The sequence below is a fragment of the Pseudophryne corroboree genome, chromosome 4 (genome assembly GCF_028390025.1).
Source record: "Pseudophryne corroboree isolate aPseCor3 chromosome 4, aPseCor3.hap2, whole genome shotgun sequence".
Lineage (NCBI taxonomy): Eukaryota > Metazoa > Chordata > Amphibia > Anura > Myobatrachidae > Pseudophryne > Pseudophryne corroboree.
Genome location: NC_086447.1, coordinates 290,538,317 through 290,565,666, shown reverse-complemented (window position 1 = coordinate 290,565,666; position 27,350 = coordinate 290,538,317). Strand labels below are relative to the sequence as shown.

General features: G+C 47.5%; 1 protein-coding gene across 1 annotated transcript in view; it reads left to right on the top strand.

Moving 5' to 3' along the window:
* WDR49 (WD repeat domain 49) overlaps positions 1 to 27,350 on the top strand; it is a 459,475-nt gene that overhangs the window by 172,337 nt on the left and 259,788 nt on the right. Inside the window, exon 9 of the mRNA XM_063916191.1 lies at positions 17,276 to 17,440. Coding sequence (XP_063772261.1) covers positions 17,276 to 17,440 — 165 coding nt within the window. The remainder of the gene's footprint in view (positions 1 to 17,275; positions 17,441 to 27,350) is intronic.

The window sequence follows — 27,350 nt, the reverse complement described above, 5'->3', positions numbered from 1 at the left end:
CGGGTACGGGGGGGACTGCGGATGATGTCTGTAGATGCTGCGGGTGGAGGGGCGGCGGAAGTGGGGGTGGGGCCCGGATGGGGAAGGTGCTGCAGGTGGTTGAGGGGCAGGTGCGGAGGTGCCATTGGTGGGGGAGGGGTGGGGGAGGGGGGACCGCGGATGGAGGAGGGTGTCTGCAGATGCTGCGGGTGGAGGGGGGCAGGTGTGGGGGGAGACATATAAGGGGGGTGGATGGTGGAGGAGGCCTGGAGGTGCTGTGGGTGGTGAAGGGGCGGAGGAGTGGGATCTGCGGGTGGTGTAGGGGGTCTGGAGGCACAGCGTGTGGGGGAGGGGTGGAGTGCCGCATGTGGTGGAGGGGAAGGTGCGGAGGTGTGGTGCATTGGGGAGAGGTCTGTAGGCGCTGTGGGTACTGTACCTGCCAAAAAGGTAGTTGGAGGGTATGTAGTAGCAGGGCCAGGACAGGGGTGACAGGGTCAGAACAGTGGTGATGGGGCCAGGTCAGGGGTGACGGGGCCAGGACAGGGGCGACGGGGCCAGGACAGAAATGACAGGGACAGGATAGGGGTGACAGATCCAGGGTAGGGGCGGCAGGGCCAGGACAGGGGTGACAGGGCCAGTATAAGGGTGAAAAGGCCAGGATAAGGGTGGCAGGGCAAGGCCAGGGGTGACAGGGACATGACAGAACACAGGGCACGGGAGAGATTGGTATTAGGGACAAAACAGTGGTGACAGACAGATGTGTCTTACCGGAGTCACTGCTGCTGTTCCACTCCAACCTGTTGGGATCTGCTGCTGGTGGAGGCTTGGCATGGCTGACTCTCTGAGGCTGGAGTCCTGCTTCTTCTGCCCGTCCGCATCCCCCCCCCCCCCCTCCTCAGTCACACACCGCAGACCTCGCGCAGCTGCCGGGCACTGTAGTAAGAGAAGACTGGGAGTGACTGGTTAGCCCCCAGGAGACGCTGCGGCTGGAGGGAGGAGGGGGTCATAGCATGCACGTGGCGCGGACCTCGCGGCTGCTGGGCACTGTGGTAAGGGGAGACTGGGAGTGACTGGTAAGCTGCCAGGAGACGCTGCGGCTGGAGGGAGAAGGGGGTCGGAGCCTGCAAGCAGCTCAGACTTCTGCAGCGCTACCCGCCGGCTAAAGTGTGTGAAGGAGCTGGGCGCACCTCACTGCGGGTGGCAGCGCTGCAGCTAGTGGTGGGGTTGCTGGGGCTGGAGATAACAGAGGCAGTACGGAACCTGCACAGCAGCAGGTGCCCCACAAAACTGCAGCTAAGAAGCGTGGAGGGTACCAGAAAGTGACGCTCCTCCGCGCCAGAGAGACCCTAATGAGTATGCTGATGTGGGGGGTCAAGCACACAGTGAGCCGGTGCCCGTCTGTCTGTACGGCATACCCCCTCACACACCCCCACGCCTCCCAAATGTCCCTATTTTCGTGGGACAGTCCCATTTTTGGGGGGCTTGTCTCGCTGTCCCACCCGCAGGTCGCAGTGTCCCGTGGTGGTGGGGGGGATGGGGGGGGGGCAGTTGGAAAGCTCCTGTACTCGCTGTTCTGCTTAGCAGAGCAGCGGTGAATAGTGGAGACAGAGGGATAGGGGGCATCAGGGGGTACGGATTAAGGGGGGACCCAGGGGGTACGTACCTCGGGCCCCACAGTTTTAGGGGGCCCCCCGGCTGGAGTAGCTCTGTTCCAGCTCAGAAGCTCCCCCATCCTGCCAGCAACAACGGCTGCATTGTGCTACAGTCAGCACACGCTGCTGCGTATTGGCAGGTCTGTGGTGGTGCAGGGAGGCAGCAGTCTCCCAGCTTTCTTCTGCCTGTGCGGGTGTGTAGGGGGGAGCGACCACCTCCTCTGGATTTAGCCCTAGCTGAGGGGCCAAAATTCCATTAAAAAAATCAATAAATCCTGTAATTTGCATAATGGGGCGTGGCCTCGCGGGCCGCGATTAGGCCACGCCCCCAACCCACAGCAGGCACAGCAATGAGATAGGGCTTCCCTGTCTCAAGTGCCCTGGGCCCCCCGGACTCATAATCAGCCCCTGGGGGCATGCCAGCAGCTCACAGAGCGCTGGGCAAGCCCCCTCACTGACGAAAACGGAGGCCCTCCCGTGAAGCCACGCCCCATTTTCGCCGTGTGTGTGTCCCTCCTTCTGCCTGAAGAAAGCTCCTGAAGAAAGCTGGGAGGTCTGCACCCCTGCCTGTGCCATGCCCATACTATCTGCTTCTGCTCCAAGTCTCCTGTAGATTTGGCCAGATCTGTGACTCATTTGACTAACTCCGCCCACTGTTGTGACTCCGCCCAGCGTTAGCAAATGAAGCACAAAGTCACAGAATAGGGCTATTATATAGGAGATAATATCACTAGTACTGCAGCCGGACAGGTAGATATATATTTATTAGGTAATGATGACTGATGACGGACCTGCTGGACACTGTCAGCTCAGCAGCACCGCAGACTGCTACAGTAAGCTACTATAGTAGTATGTATCAAGAAGAAAGAAAGAAAAAAAAACACGGGTAGGTGGTATACAATTATGGATGGACTGCCGAGTGCCGACACAGAGGTAGCTACAGCCGTGGACTAACGTACTGTGTCTGCTGCTAATATAGACTGGATGATAATGATATGAAATCAATATATATATGTATATATAATATCACTAGTACTGCAGCCGGACAGGTATATATTGTTAGGCGCCGAGGGTCCGCCCGTCAGTGCGGCCCGGCGCCTAGCAACTAGGGACGCCGCAGGCAGACAGCCGCCGGCTCCCTAGCAACGCTAGACGCCGGGCGCACGGAGCCGCTCAGACCCTAGCAACGGGGACGCCACGGTCAGACCGCGTTCCCCGTTGCTGGGTCTTAATTAATCAGTGCTTGTGTATTCTGGCCGTGCAGCATGCAGCTGCACGGCATCATTATGTGATTACCCTGTCTGGATCATGATTGGAGGGCTCCCAAATTTAAGCACTCTCAGGACTTCTCACAGACGCCGGTGATAGCTTCCTGTTTGCTGTGTCAGTTACAGAGAGTTTCCAGTCCTGCTCAACCCGGTTGTTCCTGTCCTCAGTGATCCAGTACTCGGAATTGGTCATCTATTCCTGGAGTCCGACCGAGCACCTTTAACATCCTGTGGTGTTCGTGAGTCGCGGCGTAGCCGTGTGCTGCGGCTTGACCGCTTACTATTTATTATTTAGTTTATTGTGTTCTGGAGCTTTTGCGGAGGGTTCCGCTCCCACTAATCCACTCTGGTATCCAGCGGTGCTGGATAGGAGTAACGGATCAGTGGATCTTTGGTTGTCCTTTTCCCTGGCGGTTTGTCCGCACATACTTTTGGTTTAAGTTAGATAGCTTGTAACCCCTGGCCTGGTTGCTTAGTCAGAGGGCCCCTTGTTATCACCCTGTCTCGGATTTCCCTTTGTCTCCCATTAAGACCTGAGGGGGCATCGGGGTTGGGCAGACATAATCCGCCCTTCGAACGCGGCTGCCATGGGCTCAAGCAACCATAGTCTCGCAGGGGATTTCTGATAACACGGGCGAGACAACGGAGTTAGGGTGCCAGGGGTTACTAGGCTTTCCTGCTCCCGTACCAGCATATCCTTCCAGTACTCAGACCTCTGTCATAAAGATCTCCTCTGGTCTGGAGTACGGGAATCATAACATTATCACCGGCCAGACTAAAATTTAAAATTAAACAGGAGTTAATTTTTTCCCTTATTCTGTTGGGAGATTTGTCAGCCTCATGAATCCCTCCGGTGTTGGGCCAAATCCTGGCCAGCTTTTAGTTAGCCAGATTCAGGAGCTTACTCAGATGGTTCAAGATCTGTCCCTTCGGGTGAGGTCACAGGAAGATCTGTTACGGACTTCCCCGAGGGTCATTCCTGAACCAAAAATGCATCTGCCTGACCGTTTTTCTGGGGATAGAAAGCAGTTTTTTAATTTTAAAGAGTCTTGTAAACTGTATTTTCGTTTAAGACCAGTCTCCTCAGGTACGGAATCTCAGCGGGTAGGAATTATTATTTCTTTGCTACAGGGGGATCCTCAGACCTGGGCTTTTGGCTTAAAGACAGACGATCCGGCTTTATTGTCTGTAGACGCCTTTCTGGGGTCTTTAGGGCTATTGTATGACGACCCTGATAGAGAGGCATCCGCCGAGAGTCAGTTGCGTGCTCTCAGACAGGGTAGGAATCCCGCAGAGATTTATTGTACGGAGTTTCGCCGTTGGTCGAACGACTGTGGATGGAATGACCCAGCCCTGCGCAGTCAGTTTCGCCTCGGCTTGTCCGAGTCTATAAAAGACAGTCTCCTTCAGTATCCCGCTCCTGAGACTCTCGATAAACTCATGGAGCTCTCTATTAAGATTGATCGTCGTCTCAGAGAGCGGAGGGCTGAAAAAGGAGCATCTGTCGGGTCTTCTCCTTGTGTTTTTTCCATTCCTGTGGACATAGAGGAGCCCATGCAGATAGGCCTCTCCAAACTGTCTCCTGAAGAAAGAACCAGAAGGCAAAATTCTGGTCTTTGTTTATACTGTGGGGGTAAGGGACATTTTGCCCGTAGTTGTCCGAACAAGTCGGGAAACGCCTCGACCAAGTGAGTTGTGAGGGGGTTCACTTTGGTCTGCAGCTTATCTCCTCAAATCATTCTCTGTTGGTTCCAGCTAAAGTTTCCTTTGGCAGCCTCTGTTCCTCGATCTCGGCTTTTGTGGACAGTGGAGCTGCAGGGAACTTTATGGATTTAACATGGGCTAAGGCCTTAGGTATTCCTCAGTTAGCCTTGGGTAGGTGTATCACCATGCATGGTTTAGATGGGAGTCCCTTGTCCAATGGGGTTATTTCTCTCTGTACACCTCCTGTTCTACTTTCGGTAGGAGCTCTGCATTCTGAAAAGATTGAGTTTTTCCTTACCCATTGCCCAGCAGTTCCTGTGGTTCTGGGTCACCCTTGGCTGGCCTTTCATAATCCCATCATTGATTGGCAGTCGGGGGAGATCTTACAATGGGGTACCATCTGTAATAAGGAATGTATTACGCTTCCCATCAGAGTAGCTGCTGTCATTCCCGCACCCATTCCTGTGGAATACCAAGATTTTGTTGATGTATTTTCCAAGGGCAATGCGGATATTCTGCCTCCCCATAGGCCTTATGATTGTGCTATCGAGTTAATTCCTGGTGCCACTTTGCCTAAGGGAAGGTTATATGCATTGTCCGGACCTGAAACTGTGGCCATGAATGAGTACGTTAAAGAAAGCCTAGGGAAAGGATTTATCAGGCCATCTAAATCCCCTTTAAGTGCAGGCTTCTTCTTCGTGGAGAAGAAGGATGGATCACTCAGACCTTGCATTGACTTTAGAGCCTTGAATAAAATCTCAGTAAAGAATACTTACCCTTTGTCGCTGATTTCTGTCCTCTTTGATCAGCTACGTTCGGCTGTGATTTTTTCTAAGATTGACCTGAGAGGAGCATATAACCTCATCAGAATCAAGTCAGGGGATGAGTGGAAAACGGCATTCAGTACTCAATCAGGCCACTATGAGTATCTGGTTATGCCATTCGGCCTGTCCAACGCTCCGGCAGTTTTCCAGGATCTCATTAACGATGTGCTCCGTGAATTTCTTGGAAGATTCGTTGTAGTCTACTTAGACGATATTTTGATATATTCTGACTCTATTGAACAACATGTTACCCAGGTGCGTCAAGTTCTAAAAAAATTACGTGAAAATCACCTATATGCCAAGCTGGAGAAGTGTGAATTTCATGTCACGGAAGTATCCTTTTTAGGGTACATTATTTCCCCTCGGGGATTCTGTATGGAACCAAAGAAGCTCCAAGCCATCCTTAGTTGGGCGCAACCCACCAATTTAAAAGCAATTCAGCGCTTTTTAGGGTTTGCGAATTACTATAGAAGATTTATTCACTCTTTCTCTGACCTAGTTGCTCCCATTGTGGCACTGACTAAAAAGGGAGCAGATCCTACCAACTGGTCACGTGAAGCGGAGTTATCTTTTCAGGCCTTGAAACAAGCCTTTGTCTCAGCCCCGGTCCTCAGACATCCCAACCCAGAATTGCCTTTCATTGTTGAGGTTGATGCCTCGGAGGTTGGAGTAGGGGCTATCTTATCTCAGAAGGATCCGGATTCCCTGGAATTACATCCTTGTGCCTTTATGTCCAGGAAATTCTCATCTGCTGAATCCAACTACGATGTTGGTAACCGGGAATTACTGGCTATTAAATGGGCTTTTGAGGAGTGGAGGCATTGGCTTGAAGGAGCCACTCATACCATTTCAGTTTTGACTGATCACAAAAATCTTCAATACATTGAATCAGCTAAACGGCTGAATGCCCGGCAAGCTCGTTGGGCTTTATTTTTTACTCGTTTCAAGTTCATTATCACCTTCAGGCCAGGTTCCAAGAATACCAAGGCAGATGCCCTGTCACGCAGTTTTCTTCCAGTTCAAGACAACAGTCCTGTTACTCCCATACTTCCGTCTTCAGTCATTCGGGCAGGTCTCACACAAGATTTATTTACCCAGTTAAAGCAGCTTCAACATCAAGCTCCTGGAAATACTCCTGCTGGGCGTCTTTTTGTCCCCGAGTTTTTGAGAGCAACGGTTTTGACGGAGTTTCATGATAGCAAGGTTGCCGGGCATCCGGGGATCGCTAAAACTTTTGAATTAGTTTCCCGCTCGGTATGGTGGCCTGGTCTTTCCAAAGACATTAAGGAGTTTGTTTTTTCTTGTCAGGTCTGTGCACAGCATAAGGTTCCCCGTTCCTTGCCTATCGGTCAACTTATGCCCTTGAATGTTCCTCTTAGGCCATGGTCTCATATTTCCATGGATTTTGTGGTGGACCTCCCTCTGTCAGCCGGATGCCGAGTCATATGGGTGGTAGTGGACCGTTTTAGCAAAATGGCCCATTTCATTGCTCTTCCCCGATTGCCATCTGCCCAGGGATTGGCAGTCTTGTTCCTCCGCCATGTTTTCAGACTCCATGGGTTACCCACTGATATTGTTTCTGATCGGGGTCCACAATTCATTGCACAGTTTTGGAAGTCTTTTTGTGCCTCATTAAAGATGAAATTATCTTTAACGTCTGGCTACCATCCCCAATCCAACGGGCAGACTGAGCGAGTTAATCAATCATTAAAACAATATTTGCGTTTGTACTCGGCCAAACTCCAAAATGACTGGTCTGAGTTTCTTCCGTTTGCAGAGTTTGCTTACAACAATGCCTGTCATTCCTCCACCAATGTATCTCCATTTTTTACAGTTTTTGGTTTTCACCCCAGAGCTAATTCCTTTTTTCAACATTCCTCTGTCTCCTCACTGACCTTGACCTCTCATCTCAAACTCATTTGGAGAAAAGTGCACCTGGCTCTCAGAAAAGCGGCATTTCGGGAGAAAAATTTTTCTGACAGGCTCCGGCGGCCGTGCACTTTTAAAGTTGGAGATAGGGTGTGGTTGTCGACTCGCAACATTAAGCTTCGACAAACCTCGGCCAGATTGGGTCCTAAATTTATTGGACCATTTCATATTATCAAAAAAGTCAATCCAGTGGCTTTCCGGTTACGTTTACCAAAAACTTTACGGATCGGAAATACCTTCCATTGCTCCTTGTTAAAACCATATGTTTCGTCCAGTAGATTTCCTCGCAAGATCTCTCAGGGGAAATCACCAATAGATGTACAGGGTCAGCAAGAGTTCTTAGTGGAGAAGGTTCTCGATTCCAAGTTGTCCCGGGGTCGGCTTTATTTTTTGGTACATTGGAGAGGTTATGGTCCAGAAGAAAGGTCTTGGGTCCTGGATGAGGATCTCCATGCCCCGAGGCTCAAAAGGGCATTTTTTCGAGAATTTCCTCAGAAACCTGGCCTTAGGGGTTCCTTGACTGTTAGGCGCCGAGGGTCCGCCCGTCAGTGCGGCCCGGCGCCTAGCAACTAGGGACGCCGCAGGCAGACAGCCGCCGGCTCCCTAGCAACGCTAGACGCCGGGCGCACGGAGCCGCTCAGACCCTAGCAACGGGGACGCCACGGTCAGACCGCGTTCCCCGTTGCTGGGTCTTAATTAATCAGTGCTTGTGTATTCTGGCCGTGCAGCATGCAGCTGCACGGCATCATTATGTGATTACCCTGTCTGGATCATGATTGGAGGGCTCCCAAATTTAAGCACTCTCAGGACTTCTCACAGACGCCGGTGATAGCTTCCTGTTTGCTGTGTCAGTTACAGAGAGTTTCCAGTCCTGCTCAACCCGGTTGTTCCTGTCCTCAGTGATCCAGTACTCGGAATTGGTCATCTATTCCTGGAGTCCGACCGAGCACCTTTAACATCCTGTGGTGTTCGTGAGTCGCGGCGTAGCCGTGTGTTGCGGCTTGACCGCTTACTATTTATTATTTAGTTTATTGTGTTCTGGAGCTTTTGCGGAGGGTTCCGCTCCCACTAATCCACTCTGGTATCCAGCGGTGCTGGATAGGAGTAACGGATCAGTGGATCTTTGGTTGTCCTTTTCCCTGGCGGTTTGTCCGCACATACTTTTGGTTTAAGTTAGATAGCTTGTAACCCCTGGCCTGGTTGCTTAGTCAGAGGGCCCCTTGTTATCACCCTGTCTCGGATTTCCCTTTGTCTCCCATTAAGACCTGAGGGGGCATCGGGGTTGGGCAGACATAATCCGCCCTTCGAACGCGGCTGCCATGGGCTCAAGCAACCATAGTCTCGCAGGGGATTTCTGATAACACGGGCGAGACAACGGAGTTAGGGCGCCAGGGGTTACTAGGCTTTCCTGCTCCCGTACCAGCATATCCTTCCAGTACTCAGACCTCTGTCATAAAGATCTCCTCTGGTCTGGAGTACGGGAATCATAATATATATATTTATTATGTAATGACTGATGACGGACCTGCTGGACACTGTCAGCTCAGCAGCACCGCAGACTGCTACAGTAAGCTACTATAGTAGTATGTATAAAGAAGAAAGAAAAAAAGAAAAAACACGGGTAGGTGGTATACAATTATAATATTATATATATATTAATTATATACAATTATATATATATATATATATATATATATTAATTAAACTGGTGGTGATTATTAAACTGGTGGTCAGGTCACTGGTCACACTATCAGCAACTTGCAAGTAGTACTCCTAAGCATACAATCACAATATATATTATACTGGTGTGGCACTCTGGCAGCAAAAGTGTGCACTGTACGTTATATGTAGTATGTACTCCTGAGTCCTGAGTCCTGCTCTCAGACTCTAACTGCTCCCCACTGTCAGTGTCTCCCCCACAAGTCAGATAATACAATACAGTCACACTATCTATCACTTCACTTCAGCAAGTACTAGTAGTAGTAGTACTCCTCCTAATGCTCCCCAAAATTACTACTGTGTCTCTCTCTAGTGAGACTGTCTCACTCTCTTCTCGAATCTCTATAAACGGAGAGGACGCCAGCCACGTCCTCTCCCTATGAATCTCAATGCACGTGTGAAAAATGGCGGCGACGCGCGGCTCCTTATATAGAATCCGAGCCTCGCGAGAATCCGACAGCGTGATGATGACGTTCGGGCGCGCTCTGGTTAACCGAGCAAGGCGGGAGGATCCGAGCCTGCTCGGCCCCGTGTAAAAAACCCTGAAGTTCGGGCGGGTTCGGATTCCGAGGAACCGAACCCGCTCATCTCTAGTCTCAGTATGAGTTTGTGTGTGTGTATGTGTGCCTCTGCCTAAGTATGAGTGTGTGTGTGTGTGCCCCTGCCTCAGTATGAGTGTGTGTGTCTCCGTATCAGTGTGTGTGTTTCAGTGTGAGTGTGTATGCCTCTGCCTCAGTATGGGTCAGTGTGTGTGTGTGTATGTTTGTGTCTCAGTATCACTGTATGTCTCAGTATGAGTGTCAGTGTATGTTTGTGTGTGTGTGTGCCTCTGCCTCAGTATGAGTGTTTGTGTGTGTGTGTGTGTGTGTGTGTGTGTGTGTCTCCGTATCAGTGTGTGTGTTTCAGTATGAGTGTATCTGCCTCTGCCTCAGTATGAGTCAGTGTATTTGTGTGTGTCTCGGTATCAGTGTGTGTCTCAGTATGAGTGTGTGTGTGTCTCAGTATCAGTGTGTGTGTCTCAGTATGTGTCAGTGTGTGTTTGTGTATGTTTCAGTATCAGTGTGTGTGCCTCTGCCTCAGTATGAGTCTCAGTGTGTGTGTTTGTGTGTGTCTCAGTATCAGTGTGTGTGTGTCTCCGTATCAATGTGTGTTTCAGTATGAGTGTGTGCCTCTGCCTCAGTATGAGTGTCAGTGTGTGTGTTTGTGTGTGTGTCTCTGTATCAGTGTGTGTGTCTCAGTAAAAGTGTCAGTGTGTGTGTGTGTTTGTGTGTCTCAGTATCAGTGTGTGTGTCTCAGTATGAGTGTCAGTGTATGTATTTGTGTGTGTCTCTGTATCAGTGTGTGTTTCAGTATGAGTGTGTGTGCCTCTGCCTCAGTATGAGTGTCAGTGTGTGTGTTTGTGTGTGTCTCAGTATCAGTGTGTGTGCCTCAGTATAAGTGTCAGTGTGTGTGTTTGTGTGTGTCTCTGTATCAGTGTGTGTGTGTGTGTGTGTGTGTGTGTGTGTGTGCCTCTGCCTCAGTATGAGTGTCAGTGTGTGTGTGTGTGTGTGTGTGTGTGTGTATGTGTGTCTCCGTATAAGTGTGTGTGTTTCAGTAAGAGTGTGTGTGCCTCTGCCTCAGTATAAGTGTCAGTTTGTGTGTGTCTCAGTATGAGTGTCAGAGTGTGTGTTTGTGTGTATCTCAGTATGAGTGTCAGAGTGTGTCTCAGTATCAGTGTGTGTGCCTCTGCATCTGTATGAGTGTGAGTGTGTGCTTGTGTGTGTCTCAGTGTGTTTCTCAGTGTGTGTGTGTGTGTGTGTGTGTGTGTGTGTGTGTGTGCTTCTGTCTCAGTATGAGTGTCAGTGTGTGTGTCTCAGTATCAGTGTGTGTGCCACTGCCTCAGTATGCGTGTCAGTGTTTGTGTGTCTCAGTATCAGTGTGTGTGTGCATCAGTATGAGTGTCAGTGTGTGTGTGTCTCAGTATGTGTGTGTGTGTGTGTGTGTGCATCTGCCTCAGTATGAGTCAGTGTGTGTGTGTATTTGTGTCTCAGTATCAGTGTGTGTCTCAGTATGAGTATCAGTGTGTGTTTGTGTGTGTCTCAGTATCAGTGTGTGTGTGTGTGTTTGTGTGTGTTTCAGTATCAGTGTGTGTGCCTCTGCCTCAGTATGAGTGTCAGAGTGTGTGTTTGTGTCTGTCTCAGTATCAGTGTGTGTGCGTCTCTGCCTCAGTATGAGTGCCAGTGTGTGTGTCTCCGTATCAGTGTGTGTGTTTCAGTATGACTGTGTGTGCCTCTGCCTCAGTATGAGTGTCAGTGTGTGTGTTTGTGTCTCAGTATCAGTGTGTGTGTCTCAGTGTCAGTGTGTGTGTTTGTGTGTCTGAGTATCAGTGTGTGTGTCTCAGTATGAGTGTCACTGTATGTATTTGTGTGTGTCTCCGTATCAGTGTGTGTGTGTTTCAGTATGAGTGTGTGTGCCTCTGCCTCAGTATGAGTGTCAGTTTGTGTGTGTCTCAGTATGAGTGTCAGTGTGTGTGTTTGTGTGTATCTCAGTATGAGTGTCAGAGTGTGTCTCAGTATCAGTGTGTGTGTGCCTCTGCCTCAGTCAGTGTGTGTTTGTGTGTGTCTCAGTGTGTGTTTCTCATTATGAGTGTGTGTGTGTGTGTGTGTGTTTGTGTGTGCCTCTGTCTCAGTATGAGTGTCAGTGTGTGTCTCAGTATCAGTGTGTGTGCCTCTGCCTCAGTATGCGTGTCAGTGTTTGTGTGTCTCAGTATCAGTGTGTGTGTGCCTCAGTATGAGTGTCAGTGTGTGTGTGCCTCAGTATGAGTGTCAGTGTGTGTGTGTGCCTCAGTATGAGTGTGTGTGTGCATCTGCCTCAGTATGAGTGTCAGTGTGTGTGTCTCAGTATGAGTGTGTGTGTGCCTCTGCCTCAGTATGAGAGAGTGTGTGTGTGTGTGTGTGTGTGTGTGTGTGTGTCCCTGCCTCAGTATGAGTGTCATTGTGAGTTTATGTGTGCGCCTGCCTCAATGTGTGTTTTTTTTACCCTGTGGAGGCCAAAGTGTTTTTTAATTTTTTTCCTGAAAGGGGCAAATGTGCTTGTTATTATTTATTCCTGTGGTTCGTGGCCAATGGTTTTTTTTTTTGGAGGGGGGGGGGGGGGGATGGAGGCTGAAGTTTTGCCTAGGGTGCCAAGAAACCTTGCACCGGCCCTGTGTGGGCCCCCTCTTCTCTCACAGTTGTGAGTACACTCTGGCACATGTGCAGTTCTCCAGGAACATGGCACACACCTCATGTTCCCGGTGATATCTCTACTGCGTAACTCCCAACCAGGGCCAGACTGGCCATCTGGCACATGCCAGAAGAGCTGATGGGCAGGTGGACCGATCCGGTCCATCAGAGAGCCGGAAAGGCAGCACACAGCGCAGCCTCCGGCTCTCTGGTTCAGCCGCCTCCCACTGGTTTCCATGGAAATGGGGGCGTGCCGTGAGTACACGCCCCCAGACTCGCGGTGCGCCCCCTGCCCCCAGCAAGCATCGCCATGGTAATGGGGGAGTGCCATGAGTCCACGTCCCCATGACTCGCGGCACGCCCTGTACATTGTGGCGGCACACCACCGTGATGTGTGCACACACCCCCGTGACGCGTGCGCGTGCCCCCGTGCTCACAAATGCCCGGGCTGTTTTTGAGCCCCAGTCCGTCGCTGCTCCCAACTATCCCAATGTTTGCGGGACAGAAGAGCAGACAGGAGTCAGAGGGATGGGGGGCATGCCAACAGCTCACAGAGTGTTGGGCATGCCCCCTCAGTGATGAAAATGGCATCCCCCTTTTCATAGGCCACACCCCATTATCGAGTGCGCGCGGCTTTGCTGCTTGAAGGAGTCCCGCATTAAAGGCTCCAGATGTTTGGAGGTATGATACTGCGCATGCACACATCTCCAGGAAAATGGAAGTCACCCGCACATCCTGCACCCATTATAGATACGCTCCTGACATAGACAACCCACAAGAGATGCACTTCTCCATAGACAACCCACAAGAGATGCACTTCCCCATAGACAACCCACAAGAGATGCACTTCCCCATAGACAACCCACAAGAGATGCACTTCCCCATAGACAACCCATAAGAGATGCACTTCACCACAGACAACCCACAAGAGATGCACTTCCTCACAGGCGTATAGCTGCCTACATCCAGGAGCAGACTCAGGGGACCATAAATCACAGATCACATATTGAATGCGATCTGGGCAGGATCTTACCACCCAGGATAGCATTACAAAATGTTAATCCTATCAGGTGAATGTATCACCCGCAACCCGCAAGGCAGGGGCTCCGAAAGGTCTTGCTGCTGTGCGGTCACATGTGGCCGCAATGCACTGAAGCCATTTCTGGCAGAGGGTTCCGGGCAACCCTGCCGGAACTTCTTCCCGCGATCTGTAGCCATAGGCTACAATGGGCTTCCGCAATCAAAAGATTACGTTAGCTGCAGGGAACAATGGGGGTAATTCCAAGTTGATCGCAGCAGGATTTTTTTAGCAGTTGGGCAAAACCATGGTGGTCATTCCGAGTTGTTCGCTCGTTGCCGATTTTCGCTATATTGCGATTAGTCGCTTAATGCGCATGCGCAAGGTTCGCAGAGCGCATGCGCTTAGTTATTTTATACAAAAGTTAGGTATTTTACTCACGGCATAACGAGGAATTTTCTTCGTTCTGGTGATCGTACTGTGATTGACAGGAAGTGGGTGTTTCTGGGCGGAAACTGGCCATTTTCTGGGAGTGTGTGAAAAAACGCTGGCGTTTCTGGGAAAAACGCGGGAGTGTCTGAAGAAACGAGGGAGTGTCTGGGCGAACGCTGGGTGTGTTTGTGACGTCAAACCAGGAACGAAACTGACTGAACTGATCGCAATGTCTGAGTAAGTCTGGAGCTACTCAGAAACTGCTAAGAAATTTCTATTCGCAATTGTGCTAATCTTTCGTTCGCAATTCTGCTAATCTAAGATACACTCCCAGAGGGCGGCGGCTTAGCGTGTGCAATGCTGCTAAATGCAGCTAGCGAGCGAACAACTCGGAATGAGGGCCCATGTGCACTGCAGGGGAGGCAGATATAACATGTGCAGAGAGAGTTAGATTTGGGTGTGGTGTGTTCAATCTGCAATCTAATTTGCAGTGTAAAAATAAAGCAGCCAGTATAGAAACCTATGAGGGATGCAGCTGTGGGCGGAAATGGAGGGATCGGGGATACCTGCTGCGATCCTTCCTTTATACATTCAAGTGATACTTAATATTTGCGGCTAACCCCCGAAAACCAGGTATTTTCGGGGACATAGCCGCAAATATTATTTGATAAGTGTGCCCCTCAGTCTCTTATACAATACTGTACTACTGCCTTACAGTACCCAATCTATGCTTGCACATCATTTGCTTCACCTATTTGCCTCTGTAAACAGTGTAAGGAGTTCTAACTGAAAGATGTGAGCGACTGTGCATATGGACGTAACTGGGCAGCTGTCATGCCGAAAGGCGTTTTAGTAAGCAAAAAATATATAAATGTTCAGCTGTACATAAGGCCGATTGTTTGTACGCGGGGGGGGGGGGGGGGGGGGGGGGATTTGCACCATTTATTCTACTAACTCTAAATGACGCACTAGTTGAATGGAAAGTGTCATTATGCATTCCCACATTGTGTGCATAATAATAAATATATATATATATATATATATATATATATATAAAATATTCCTTTGTATGCAGAGTCGTATGCAAATAGTGGTTCCCCCACTTTTATCCATACGCTTACTTTGCTGCTAGTCTTCATCACCAGTGCAGCAACCCATATTTGTCACAAATGATACACCTGGTAACAGGAATATATACAGCTCCGCCTAACCAGTATATACGCCAAGGCAGCGTCACTGAACTTTGCCTATGGAAGAACGCCCCATGTAGATGTGATTGAAAAGTGCACAATTCAGCATCGCCTGCACGACCAGTTTTGTACATACGCAGTGTGAAAACACACAAGATATGCTCGGTAAACAGGGCTATGGTAAACACAGCAGCACCACCTACGTATGTGTCTATGCTGAACAGGCTCAGCAATGAGTCTCCTGGATCATCCAGGCAATTCTGCTTTTCTACAGCACTTTCATGCCATTTGGCTGTTGCCTCTTGGAATCAGGATCATTTAGTGCTAAGCATAACACTGATTGTCCAAGGAAATCATAGACCAGGAATGGAGGGAGACTGTCAGCAGGGGGAGACTCTCTAATATAAAGCTAGTAAGTGGGGGATCTGTGTGTAATACATTTGTCAGTAAATGGGAGGATCATTAGGCAAGGCATGGCCAGCAACTGACGGAGGGTCCTCTGTGCAATATATATTGCTGCCAATTGGGGCAGGTGATCTTCTGTGTAATATATAGCAGCCAACTTTAGGATGGGTAAGGACTCTAGGGGGTAAATTTACTAAGATGGGAGTTCTATTTAAGATGGGATGTTGCCCATAGAAACCAATCAGATTCTACTTATCATTTATCTAGCACCTTCTAGAAGATAATACCTGGAATCTGTTTGGTTGCTATGGGCAACATCCCATCTTAAATAGATCTCCAATCTTAGTAAATGTACTCCTATGTGAGGGAGAAGTGTGGCCATAAATTAGGTCCCAACATAAGCCTCTGACAAATCAGGAGGCAGGGGTGTTCAAGCAAGTTGAGACCTGTATAGCCGCATTGTGTATCAATTATGTATTGAGTAGCATGGCTTGGCAAAGATGGAAGCCGATGAGTAGTCAGGAGGCTGCTGATTTGGTGGTTGGCAGGTGGGGATGAGGAAACCCAGAGTTAGGGAAGTATATGCACACTTGTATCCCTTTTGGAAGGTACAGTGCAGTACACATCTTGGTCCTCAAAGATCTTGAAGTCCAATAATTTTCCTAACATAATAATGCAACTAGAAACGGATATTCTTTGTACCATGACATGTATTCAAAGTGTTTTTTCCAAACCATACATGTCCGGGAAATATACTAATCAGCCATTACATTAAAACCAGTGATAGGTGAAGTGAATAACACTGATTATCTGGTTTCAATGGCACCTGTCAAGGGATGGGATATGTTAGGCAGCAGGTGAACACTCAGTTCTTGAAGTTGATGTGTTAGAAGAAGCAGGGAAAATGGGCAAGCCAAGGTTTTCAGCGACTTGTACAAGGGCCAAGTTGCGATGGCTAGATGACTTGGTCAGAGCATCTCCAAATAGGCACGTGGGGTGGTTCAAGAAAAGACAACCAGTGAACCGGCAACAGGGTTATTGGTGCCCGAGACTCATTGATGTGCATGGGGAGTGAAGTCTAGCTTGTCTGTTCTGACCCCACAGAAGAGATATTGTAGCACTGCGAACTGTGCTGCGTAGGTGCAAACTGGTCAGAGTGCCCATGCTGACCCCTGTCCGCCACTGAAATTGTTTAAAGTGGACATGTGTGCATCAGAACTGGACCATGGAGCAATGAAAGAAGGTAGCCTGGTGTGATGACTCACATTTTCATTTGTGAACCTCCGGGTGCATGTGTCATTTACCTACGGAAGAGTGGGCACCAGGATGCACTATGGAGAGAAGGCAAGCAGGCAGAGGCAGTGTGAGGCTCTGGGCAATATTCTGCTCTGAAATCATGGACACTGGCTTCACATTCCAGAGGTTGGTAAATCCAACTGCATAGCAGATCCCATAGTAACTTATAGGGACTGCTTCATGGTTGGAAATGGAGGGAGCATGGCATGTATGGAAGATATCTCCATGTTAATACCAGGGATTCTTAATATTTGTGGATACCCCCTGAACAGGATGGTATTGGGATCCTGGCACTTGGAATGTCGGCTGTTAGTATACCGACAGCGGCATCCCAGAGCTCAGGATCCTGACATCCCCCCTGAACATGGGTGTTTTTAGGGTTATCCCACAAATATTAATTGATAAATAGGCCTCAAAGTTTCATTAAATGTGTTTAAATTATGAAAGGCCTAGTTAGTAATGCAGGAATTGCTCACATACATCTTTAATCACTAAGTTACGATAGTCTTTTCTAAATTCTATACTTTCTGTTGAACAGTCACTTTTGCAATTCAAGGGTAATGAGCAGATAATGTTCATTTAGAAGCTAACAGAAGGTGAGAAAAATTAAACACTATTTATATTCAAGTGAAACCACAGTTCCCATCACTTTCCAGGTAATAAGCTCTGACACGGGATCGACAATTACCTTCTGGATGATAGACACTGGACGGAAAATCAAACAGTTTTCAGGCTGTCATGGCAATGAAGAGATTAGCACCATGGCTCTAGATGCAAATGAAACAAGGCTTTTAACAGGGAGCACTGACGGAACAGTAAAGGTGAGGAGAGCGTGCTTTATAACATGTCATTGAGCTCTATTCGCTGTTTGGTTCTCATAATGGTGTTAGCCACTGAAACCTGTAAAATCAGGCTGTATATATTGTTTGCTAATAACTGTACAAACATTACATTTACTGTATTTCCTGGTGTATGTTATGATACAGAATGACAAGTGGTACTTCCATGAAGCTAATATGAAATTTAGAGCTCATTATGTAACCATTTTGCCTAAAAATATGACTGGATTATTTAACAACAAAAATGAAGCTGTCAGATATGAAGCAGAAAGCCACAATACACCGTTCAGTGGGAGTAATTCTGAGTTGATTGCAGCTTCAAGTTTGTTAGCAATTGGGCAAAACCATGGGGGTCATTCCGAGTTGTTCGCTCGTTATTTTTTCCCCGCAACGGAGCGATTAGTCGCTAATGCGCATGCGCAATGTCCGCAGTGCGACTGCGCCAAGTAAATTTGCTATGCAGTTAGGAATTTTACTCACGGTTTTTTCTTCGTTCTGGTGATCGTAATGTGATTGACAGGAAGTGGGTGTTTCTGGGCGGAAACAGGCCGTTTTATGGGTGTGTGCGAAAAAACGCTACCGTTTCTGGGAAAAACGCGGGAGTGGCTGAAGAAACGGAGGAGTGTCTGGGCGAACGCTGGGTGTGTTTGTGACGTCAAACCAGGAACGACAAGCACTGAACTGATCGCAGATGCCGAGTAAGTTTGAAGCTACTCAGAAACTGCTAAGAGGTGTGTAATCGCAATTTTGAGAATCTTTCGTTCGCAATTTTGATAAGCTAAGATTCACTCCCAGTAGGCGGCGGCTTAGCGTGTGCAAAGCTGCTAAAAGCAGCTTGCGAGCGAACAACTCGGAATGACCCCCTATGTGCACTGCAGGGGAGGCAGATATAACATGTGCAGAGAGAGTTAGATTTGGGTGTGGTGTGTTCAATCTGCAATCTAAATTGCAGTGTAAAAATAAAGCAGAAAATATTTACCCTGCACAGAAACAAAATAACCCACCCAAATCTAACTCTCTGCAAATGTTATATCTGCCCCCCCTGCAGTGCACATGGTTTTGCCCAACTGCAAAAAATTTCCTGCTGCGATCAACTTGGAATTACCCCCAGTATTACTTCCCTTACTAATACATACTTTTCATAGCAATTCCTTCCAATGGCCTCCATATGCGGTCAAACTACCAAACTGCATGTTCCATCGGGTATCCGGTCTCTAGTTCAACCACACTTAGGTCGACAATGTCTAGGTCAATCACTATAGGTCGACATGGTTTCTAGGTCGAAATGGTCTCTAGGTCGACATGAGTTTTTCAATTTTTTTTTAATTTTTTTTAACTTTTTTATGTTTTATGATTCACATGGACTACAACTGGGAATGGTAATCTGTGCCGAGCGCAGCGAGGAACCTTGCCCGAAGCATGGCGAGTGAAGCGTGCCATGCAAGGGGACACGGTGCACTAATTGGGGTTCCCGGTAACTCTACGGAGAAAATGACACCAAAAAAACAACAATATGTTGACCTTCTGTTATGTCGACCTTGAGACCCTGTCGACTTGAGACCCTGTCGACCTAGAAACCATGTCGACCTAGAAACCATGTTGACCAATAGTGGTCGACCTAGACACTGTCGACCTAATTGTGGTCGACCCTATGATCCACACCCGTTCCACCTACATGTGCATTGGGGTTACTGGAGAATTCTCCACTAACACTCCCTAGACCAGAGCTGGCCAAACAAGTCCTCGAGATCTACCAACAGTTCACATTTTCCAGATCACCTAGCTGGTGCACAGGTGTAGTCATTACTAATTAAGATGTGCTGCATTCATTCCTAACTGACAATTCTACAGATCTCCAGGAGGCCTGGAAAACATGAACTGTTGGTAGATCTCAAGGAGTGGTTTGGCCAGCCCTGCCCTAGACTGAAAGTGAAAATGATTGCATTTGACATCCGTAGTCAATGGTGTTTAATGCAAAGCCAGTAGGCGATCAATCTTAAACTATTCCACAGCAGCACTGCTATTGGGAAAGTTCTTACTGTCCCTGTGGTAATGGCAGACTTTCAAAATACTTGATTACCAATTTATTATCTATTACATAGTATAATACTTTGTAAATTAATATTATTCTCCTTATTGAATACTAATGACCACTTATATCCAATAAAAACAAAAAACAAATAAACCTGCAATTAGTGTGACCATTATTCATTTTTCACATCACTTTCAGTAGCCAAGAAACCGCAGAGGAGCACAAGTGAAAGTCCCCATACATCAGCAATTCAGATTTAAAGGTTCCCCAATCCACCAATCTGCACCCATACATTTCAGATATTTTTCAGTGATTTGTAGATTTGTTTTCATCCAAAGATTGGGTCTGCAAATCATGAAAGTGCCCATACATCACCCCAAAGGATTGGCATTTTACTAGTCACTAGTCATGGACTGTATACATAATAATGGTCAGAGCTGCACTGCACAGTATGATCTCTGCAGGATAAAGAAAAGGAGAATGAACACAAAAAATTTCAATGGTGTCCCCCCCTCCCAAACCAACCAGCTGGAGGGATAATGCCAAAGCAGAGGTACGCACAGTTTGGGGTCCCATTGCCATCACGTTAACCAGCTCCAAACTGGTCAGCCCAGGGCTGGAATTCTTCTTAACTTGGTATTCCAGAAATTAAATAAGGGCTCCCCTCCCTTGAAACAACCAGCCTTGGTCTATTCCCTGCTCTCCTGGTGGTGGGTATAGGTTGACTACAGGTACCAGCACGTGCTGCATGCCGGGACATTAAGGGCCCAATAGAACGCCTATACAGAAAATATAAAAATAAAGACAGGACAAAACGATTTAGTCATTCACCAAAAAGCATGTTCACTTGGTGGGTGACAGCCTTTAAGCTCTTTTGCATGGACAGCACCCCCAGAACTTCCTGCGTCTTCACCTTATGGGCGATGACCTGTAAGCTCTTTTACATGGCCACGCCGTCATTGTGCATGGATGTAATGTCCGTAATGGCTGATGGAGACTGGATTTTCCAGGATCCAGGTCCATTGCCATGTACGTGGTCTCTGCTGGGTCCCACCGCATCAGCAGTCGGTATTGGGATACCTCCAGATCCAGCCCCACTGCCGCATGAGATAATCTATAGGCCCCGTCTACAACAGTTGATTGACAGCAGTATCTCAATTGTTCTATATGCAAACGGTTGGCCAAACGGTCAATTGGTAGAATACATCAAAAGCCCTAATTGGTCATTGATATTAAACCTGTTTAAAGACCTGATTTTGCTACTGCGATCACCTTTTTTCGGAATTGGCAATTGGTAAACCTAATACATCTGCAATTTCTTAAGACAATCATCTGCAAAACGCACAACTGCACCAATTAATCTCAGTAGTATGGGGGCCTTAACTTATAGGAGTGTATAAATAATAGCAACAGTACCTCTCTCATGAATATTATCTTCATGTTGCTTGAAAAAGGGATTTTAGTCTCTTAGGGTGGACTTTATTAAACCTCAGAGAGAGAGAGAAAAAAATATGAGAGATAAAGTACTAGCCAATCCGCTTCTGCCTTACATTTTACAGGCTGTTCCTGAAAAATCACAGGAGTTGACTGGTTGGTATATTGGGGGTCATTCCGAGTTGATCACTAGCTGCTTTTGGTCGCTGCACAGCGATCAGGCAAAAAAACGGCACTTCTGCGCATGCATATGCGGCACAATGCGCACGTGTGATGTATTATTACAACAAATTATGTAGTTTCACACAAGGTCTAGCGAAGTATTTCAGTCGCATTGCTGGCCGCAGAGTGATTGACAGGAAATGGGCGTTTCTGAGTGTTCAGGGAGTGTTAGAAAAAACGCAGACGTGCCAAGAAAAACGCAGGCGTGGCTGGGCGAACGCAGGGCGTGTTTGTGACGTCAAAACAGGAACTGAAAAGTCTGAAGTCATCGTAAGCGCTGAGTAGGTCTGAAGCTACTCTGAAACTGCACAAAATTATTTTGTAGCCGCTGTGCGATCCTTTCGCTCGCAGTTCGGCTAAGCTAAAATATACTCCCAGTGGGAGGCGGCATAGCGTTTGCATGGCTGCTAAAAACACCATATTTTTTGCACCAGGACCAGGCACAGAGCCTGGTGCTGGTTGTTTAAATATTGGGGGACCCCAGTCATTCCCCCCCCCCGTATTTTTACAACCAGGACTGGCTCAAAGAGCCCGAGGTTGGTTATGCTTAGGAGGAGGGACCCCACGCAATTTTTTTTTTCAATTTTAACACTTTCATCACTTCTCATAATATACACAATGAAGCCCTGCACGGAACTCACAGATCCGGCCGGGATTCATTGTGTTAAGTCCGGCAGTGTTTTACTAATCACTCCCGTAAAACACTGCCAGACATTACGAATGACATCGGCATCGGAAAAAATGAAAATGCAGAATACGACAACTTAGTAAATGAGTCGTAAAAAAACCAAAAAGTTGCAAATTCACACTACTGATGTCATTCGTGTTTAATCTCCCTCCAAATCCCGACAATTACGAATCTTAGTAAATATACCCCCATGGATCTGATTCAGAGGTTCCGCTGACGCTACTGCGTTTTTATGTTAATTCCGTGGCTGATGGTCTTCCTACTGGAAGATGTCTCATGCCTGCCTAACTTGGAATACCTGGATGCGAGCCATAACCACGTGACGACTCTGGAAGGAGTTAAAGCTTTGGGGAAGATGAGGCACTTAGACTTGAGCTGGAATCAGTTAACAAAAACTAGAACTGAAATAAACATTTTGTGGTGCTAATCTGCCGCACCATCGGTTGCGCCATCAGAGATTGCACCAGCCTTATGGAAGCGCAGAATCTCTGTCTGAACATGTTTGCCTGTTTCAGTGCAATTGTAACCCGTTACCACCCAGAAGCTACCACCGAAATCACATGTATCCATACCTCCCAACCAGGGCCGGTTCTTGGCCTTGTGGCGCCCCGGGCAAAGTATAGGGGCGTGGTTTCAAATGGGGGCGTGGTCAGTTATGCCCCCATTTATGCCCCCTGTAGCGATGCTGAAAGAAAAAATTAAATTAAAAAAAGTATACTTACCATCCCCGTTCCTGATCCAGACCGCTGCAGACCTCCTCCGCCGCCGCCGCTCTTCTCTCCTCTCCTCGATCTATGGGAGAGACGTTATTACGTCTCTCCCATAGAACAGCATAGACACTAGAGGTCAATTATGACCCCTAGTGTCTGTGCCACTATGCTGTGCGGTGCACAATGACGTCATCACGCACCGCACAGCAAAGGTCCTCTACATGAAGGGAAACTAGACCGTAGCGTCTAGTTTCCCTTCATGGAGAAGATCTTTGCTGTGCGGTGCACGATGACGTCATCGCGCACCGCACAACTAAGGTCCTCTCAATGAAGGGAAACTAGACGCTACGCATCTGGTTCCCTTCAAAGCGGGGGGGCACTGCGGGGGGCACAGTGGCGGATCTTGCCCTGGTGCGGCGCCCTCCGGATGGCGCCGGCACCCTCCGGAAGGCGGCGCCCCGGGCAAAAGTACCGCTTGCCCATGGCAAGATCCGCCACTGCTCCCAACTTCTGTCCCTTGGGAATCGGGACACGCCGCGCCAGAGGTGCGACCATGGCTGAAAAGGGGGCAGAGCTTCGGGTAGAGGGGCGGAGTGTCACGATGGCCTATTACCACAACCCCCGTTTTCATCATTTTGGGGGCGTGTCCAGTGCTCCATGTGCTGCTAGACAGCCCCCTGCTCCCCTCCTTATGCTGATAGATGCCGTGCGCATACACACGGCATCTATTCAGTGTGATCACCGGCTGCTTTGCAGAGCAGTGGTGATCGCTACATCTCCCAACTGCCCTGCCCCCCCCCCCCCCCCGCCCACGGGACACTGCGACCCACAGGAGGGACAGCGGGACAGTGTCCAATTAGCGGGACTGTCATGCTGAAATTGGGACAGTTGGGGGACATGCATGTATCTGGGTGCATTTTGAATGTGCATATTTGTGAAGTAACCATCAGGATTCATGTGCAAACTTAAACATCAGCAGCTTGCCTTTGATATCCCAACTACGGCCACTGAAGCAGGCCAGGAAGTAAGACTCTTACAGGCACAGAACAGCAAATCGCACTGATGATATGGCACAGTTTCCAGCAACTGAATATTTTCCGTATAATAATCCTGCTGCATGGCCAGAATGGAATGACAGATTGTCTGTTTTCACCTAACTGCTAAACTAAAGAGGAAACACTGGCAAGTTCACTTCTTTATGTTATGGGAAAAGAGGCCAAACCATACCTATAAATCCACAAAACTGATTATGAAGCAGTTCTGTCTAAGTTTGATGCAATTTTATTTTTTTAATACTACATGTGTTTTATGGCATACTATTTCTATCTAAGCCTTAGATTCTAAGGTCTCAAAAGCCAGAAGATGCCTCAAGAGGTTGCTGAAAAAAAAGAAAGGCAGAATCTCAAGTTTTCTCAATTATGTAGAGATGTGCACCGGACACTTTTCGGGTTTTATGTTTTGGTTTTGGATCTGGATCTCTGTTCATGTTTTGGATCTGGATTGGTTTTGCCAAAACCACCCTTTTGAGTTCTGGTTTTGGATCTGGATTTAACAAAACAAAACAAAACAGAACATAAAACAGCTAAAATCACAGAATTTGTGTTTTTTTTTTTGTTCCTACAATATTATTAACCGCAATAACATTAATTTCCACTCATTTCCAGTCTATTCTGAACACCTCTCACCTCACAATATTGTTTTTAGGCCAAAAGGTTGCACTGAGGTGGCTGGATGACTAAGCTAAGCGACACAAGTGCGTGGCACAAACACCTGGCCTATCTTGGAGTGGCACTGCAGTGGCAGACAGGATGGCAGATTTTAAAAACTAGGCCCCAAAGAGCACATCATGCAAATTAAAAAAAGAGGTGCAAGATGGAATTGTCCTTGGGCTCTCCCACCCACCCTTATGTTGCTTAAACAGGACATTCACAGTTTAATAAACCCATCATTTCAGCTACAGGTAGTCCCCCTGGAAAAAGCTCGCCAAGTTCTCTGAATCATAGCTAGCTACAAACATACCACCTGCATATTTGATGACTTTTCACATTATGAGATGTGGCAAGAGGAAAAAGACAGTGTCCAGAAAGTGATTAAAAATTAGAGAGGCACACGCAATCAGGAATAACACACAGGCTTTCACCTCCACTCCTATCGTGGTGTGGAACAGAAAGGACTTTAACCAAGCAAATGTATAATTACCACATTACTGGACAAACTGAAAAACTAGAGGCCAAATCCTCCGAATTTGTACCCCCTTCTCCATTTTCAGGGATTACGATAATCTCAGATTTAATGCTGGGATGCAAATAAACAGTCTTATACCACAGGATCAAGATTGGATATTTTCCCCTCCACGGAGTCTGGAGACTTATTTTGTGAAAATCTTGTGGGTTTCTTTTTTTTATTTTTTTTATTGCATTTTTATTTACATATTTTGTGGCAGATGCCTTATTTTCATTTTTCACAGCTCCCAGTTACACACATGTGAGCATACCTGTGTGTCCCAGTTACATGCATGTGAGCATACCTGTGTGTCTTGTTTATTTTATTTTTAAATAAAGCAGTCCCTTAGATGTTTTAGCAGCCCCTCGTGAGCCCCCACAGCAGCCCCGGATAGGGCAAGTTGAGTTTGGTACAGTACTAAGCAGGACTGTGCAGTGAATGTTTTGTTATTGAGCCCCTGCCCTAGTGGAGCTTACCACTCTAGTTGAAACTCATTTCATATTATAAGTAGGACTGTGGGAGGAAGCAATGCTAACCTCTGTGCCACCAGCATGCCTCAGCCTGGCAAGCCAGACAGTTTCCTGGCTGGAAGCCACCATGAGACTCCATACTGGGCCCTTATTCAGTAACTGTTTGTGCCTCACATGAGCTCCTGGCTCATCTAGTGGAGCAGTGCAATGGAAAGCTGGTGCAATGCAAGATTACTGAAACTCTGGTCTTCTAACACTGCAAGGTCTTGCGATAACCCTACGCAGCCCTTACATTGTACAATTATTAAGGAGAAAACATTTACAAAATAAAGGAAAAGAAACCTGTACAACAAATGTGCATCTTGTGTGGAACATTAATAATAAATCAAAATTAAGGTTGACTAAAGGTTGAGCCATTAATTTGAGTCCCTAACATGAAAACATTGAGAAGAACCTCTCTCTAATGCTGGGTACACAGTGCACACTAGAAGATATATCTACTAGAGATGAGCGGGTTCAGACAGGACACCCCTGGAATTATATGGCAGACATATAGACATATACAGTAGGTGTGTTTGGAAAATCTAGTTTTCTCTGGCAGTTGCCAGAGAAAATGAAGTAGGAGATGTTGCCATGTTATGTTCTGCTTGATTATGATTCTGTCTCTTCTGAGTCTGACTGACTTTGGCCCCAAATGTCTCCCCCCACTTTATTGGAAAACACTTCGTCAAACTTGGAATTTCCATTTCCACCTTTGCGGCTATATGTTTTCACAAATCTGGTTGTGATGTTGAATCTTGTTTCATAATCTGCTCTAGGCTTTAGTTTAAACTTTAAACCTAGGATCAAGTACAGCAGCACCCCTGGAATTATACTGACACGCCTCTGGACTTATACAACATAGGCAGCACCCCTGGAGAATTACACAGCACAGTAGACAGGCAGCAGCACCCCTGGACTTAAACAGCAGTGGGGCAGCACCCCTGGACTGATAGGGCAGAGGGGCAGCAACCCATATAGGGAAGCACCCCTGGAATGATGAATGATGTGGCAGACAAAGAAAAGATGTGCAAGATGGAATTGTCCTTGAGCCCTCCCACCCTTATATTGTTTAAACAGGACATGCACACTTTAACAAACCAATAATTTCAGCGACAGGGTCTGCCACACGACTGTGGATGAAATGATTGATTTGTTTGGGCCCCACAAAAAAGAAGCAATTAATCTCTTGCACAAACTGGCTCTACAGAGGCAAGATGTCATCCTCATCCTCCGATTACCTACCCCCTTCAGTGTTTACATCCTCATCCTCACAGAGAAATAATTCCACACCGAAGAGGTGGATTTTTTGGTATTTTACCCAGGCATGACAATGGGCTTTTTCATCCCATGACCAACAACTGTCTCCACCGGTGACTTATTCAAACAAACCACATCACCATCAGAATCCTTACCGTCAACTTCCTCCTCAGTGCCAGCTACACCAATATCCTCCTCATTCTGGTGTACTTCTACATCCTCAATCTCAATATCAGCAACAGGACTGACTGTGCTCCTCCCAACACTTGCAGGGGGCGTGCAAATGGTGGTAGAGGCCTCCTCTTTCCAGACAGTGTTGTGAAGGTCAGGGCTAGACAGCGCAACCACGGACACACTTGGACTCTCCTTTGGGATTTGTGATATCTCTGAACGCACAGTTGTTTCATGTGCTTTAACAAGCTTTTTTTTTAACCTTTTCGAGAGGAAGGAGGGCTTCCATCTTCATGAGAAGCTGAACTACCAGTCATGAACATAGGCCAAAGACTTAGCCTTGCCACTTTGTGTCATTAATGGCATATTGCCAATTTTACATTTCTCATCAGATAATTTCTTTTTTTGGGGTTATTAATGTTTGCTTCTTGGATGTTACATGCTCTGTGTGAGGTTGGGCATCGAACTTAGCAGACAATGTTGATGGAAATGCATCGTCAATGTTATGACTGGTGGCAGCAGCTTCAGCACTAGTACTAGGAAGTGGTTCCTGATCTTTCACAGTTTTTCCTCGAAATTTTTGTTCTCCATTTTACAGGACAGCACCCTTATATTATTACAGCACACAGAACAGTGCCCATTT